This window comes from Habropoda laboriosa, unplaced genomic scaffold (assembly GCF_001263275.1).
Source record: "Habropoda laboriosa isolate 0110345459 unplaced genomic scaffold, ASM126327v1 scaffold62, whole genome shotgun sequence".
NCBI classification, from domain to species: domain Eukaryota; kingdom Metazoa; phylum Arthropoda; class Insecta; order Hymenoptera; family Apidae; genus Habropoda; species Habropoda laboriosa.
Genome location: NW_017100177.1, coordinates 351288 through 353515, shown reverse-complemented (window position 1 = coordinate 353515; position 2228 = coordinate 351288). Strand labels below are relative to the sequence as shown.

At 32.8% G+C, this 2228-nt stretch overlaps 1 protein-coding gene across 1 annotated transcript; it reads right to left on the bottom strand.

Moving 5' to 3' along the window:
* Positions 1-378: 378 nt before the first annotated feature.
* On the bottom strand, positions 379-1995 carry LOC108578792. The gene is made up of 5 exons (XM_017942188.1): positions 1948-1995; positions 1769-1855; positions 1491-1572; positions 641-729; positions 379-576 (listed from the first exon to the last, which is right to left on the bottom strand). The coding sequence occupies exons 1-5, from the start codon at positions 1993-1995 to the stop codon at positions 379-381; spliced, it is 504 nt and encodes a 167-aa protein (XP_017797677.1).
* Positions 1996-2228: the final 233 nt, after the last annotated feature.

Sequence of the window (2228 nt, the reverse complement as noted above, 5' to 3'; positions counted from 1 at the left end):
ACGATAAAAAGGGTACAATACTCTATTGTGTCCATATGCAAATTTTATAACACTCTCATTTACCTTGGAAAATTTTCGTTTGTTACACTCTTTTCCAGTTTCCTTTTTGTCCTTCGTTTGCAAATAATCCAGACTTTTCTTTAATTTTAACACCATTGTTAGCTTTTTCATCTACTTATCAGTGCATGGTAAGTTTTTTTTTTTTGGTTATCAATAAATTAACGTGTTCCAGCAGTTTTTCAAATTGTGTATTTTAATAAACAAACGAAGTACAATTAGATAATCTGCAGTTTCAGGCACGTTATACATTTATTTTACAGTAGCAGGCAGAAGATTTTACAATAATTTTAATTGTACGAAATTCTTTTAATTGAAAATTTAGCGCGATTGTCTCGCTTGTCTGTGAAATAGACAAAATACTTGTAGCCAGTTGTGAACAGTTAGAACAGCTAGGAAAATCTCGTCGCGTTTCATATGGAGTCCGTCCAAAAACATTTTCACGCAGAATACGATGATCTCCACGATCATCACGCATAATTGCATTAGTAGCCAGGGTGTATGCAACATCGGGTATTCCTAGGAGAATTATCGTTTCGTTCGAAAATGTATATTAGAGAAAAAATTTCCTCGAAACACTTACTGTAATTGCGCCCAGCATGATTAGGGTGTAGTGCTCTATTCCGAGAATCGAAGTCATCAACTTTAGATCCCTTTCTACGTCCAGTGAGACTAATACGAGGGAAATTAATTATTGAACTATTTGACACATTAAAATGGGGAGAGATTGAAAATTTGGAAATTTCAAGGTTTGAAAATTTGAAGATTGGCAAATTTGAAAGATCGGAAATTTGGAAGTTTCGAAGCTTGAAAGTTTGATAATTTGCAAGTTTTCAAGTTTGGAAGGTTGAAAGTTTCGAAGTTTGGAAATTTCAAAGTTTCCAAGCTTGAAAGTTTGGAAATTTGAAAGCATGGAAATTTGAAAGCTAGGAAATTTGAAAGCTTGGAAACTTTAAAAATTTGAAAGTTTGGAAGATTGGAAGTTTGAAAATTTTTAAGTTTGAAAATTTGGAAGTTCGAAAGTTTCAAAGCTTGAAAGCATGGAAATTTGAAAACTAGGAAATTTGAAAGCTTGGAACTTTGAAAATTTGAAAGTTTGGAAGATTGGAAGTTTGAAAATTTGAAAACATGGAAATTTGAAAACTAGGAAATTTGAAAACTAGGAAATTTGAAAGCTTGGAACTTTGAAAATTTGAAAGTTTCAAAGCTTGAAAGTTTGAAAATTTGAAAGTTTGGAAGATTGGAAGTTTGAAAATTTGAAAGTTCGAAAGTTTGAAAGCTCGAAAGTTCGAAAGTTTTGAAAGTTTGAAAATTTGGAAGCTTGGAAGTTTGAAAGTTTGAAAATTCGAAATTTCAAAAATTTGTCAATTTGGATGTTTGAAAGTTTGAAAGTTCGAAAATTTGAAAATCCGACTTTAGATATAGTAACACACCACTCTCGCTGCTTCTCGAGTGCGACGATCTCCCAGGCATCTTGCAATTGATTATTCGAATAATATCGAACGCTGTAATCATCTAACAAGCACATAAACACTATAAATTCGATATCCCCGATAAATATATCGTGGTATTTAATGCAATCATATTCAATACTTGACGAACGAAATTGACAAGTTCACGAATCCTCATTTATCATTCTGACGCATCAGATTCGTGAACTCTCGTCGTTCTATTATGCAGAAACAATTAACGAGTATTACGATCGACTAACGGTCCCAATGAGGCCGAGCATGATCACGTAGATCGAATTTCCCATGATGTAATGGTCGCACAGGGTGCACGCCAACTGTCCAATTTGCTGAAAAATAATCAAACAAATTACCCACTTACATTTCACTATAATTCTATCCTAATCTCCAAAAAAAAAAAAAAAATAAGAAAACTATTAACTAAATATCCATTATGTTCGCTAATCTTTCGTCTACATCGAAATCTCATAATTCTTCTTCGCCAAATTTCACTTCGAAGTTAACCAAAAATATAATCACAACTTTTCCTATTCTTCTCCTTTTCAAATACACAATTGATTAATTTATAAAATCGTTCCTTTTTCAATCTCATCCACTCCACAATTACTTCCACGAAATCCCTTCAAAATTCCATCGTTTATTTCAATCACTTTCATTTGCATATGGAATAATGCAACGATGTCGAAAACATGCGTGCACACA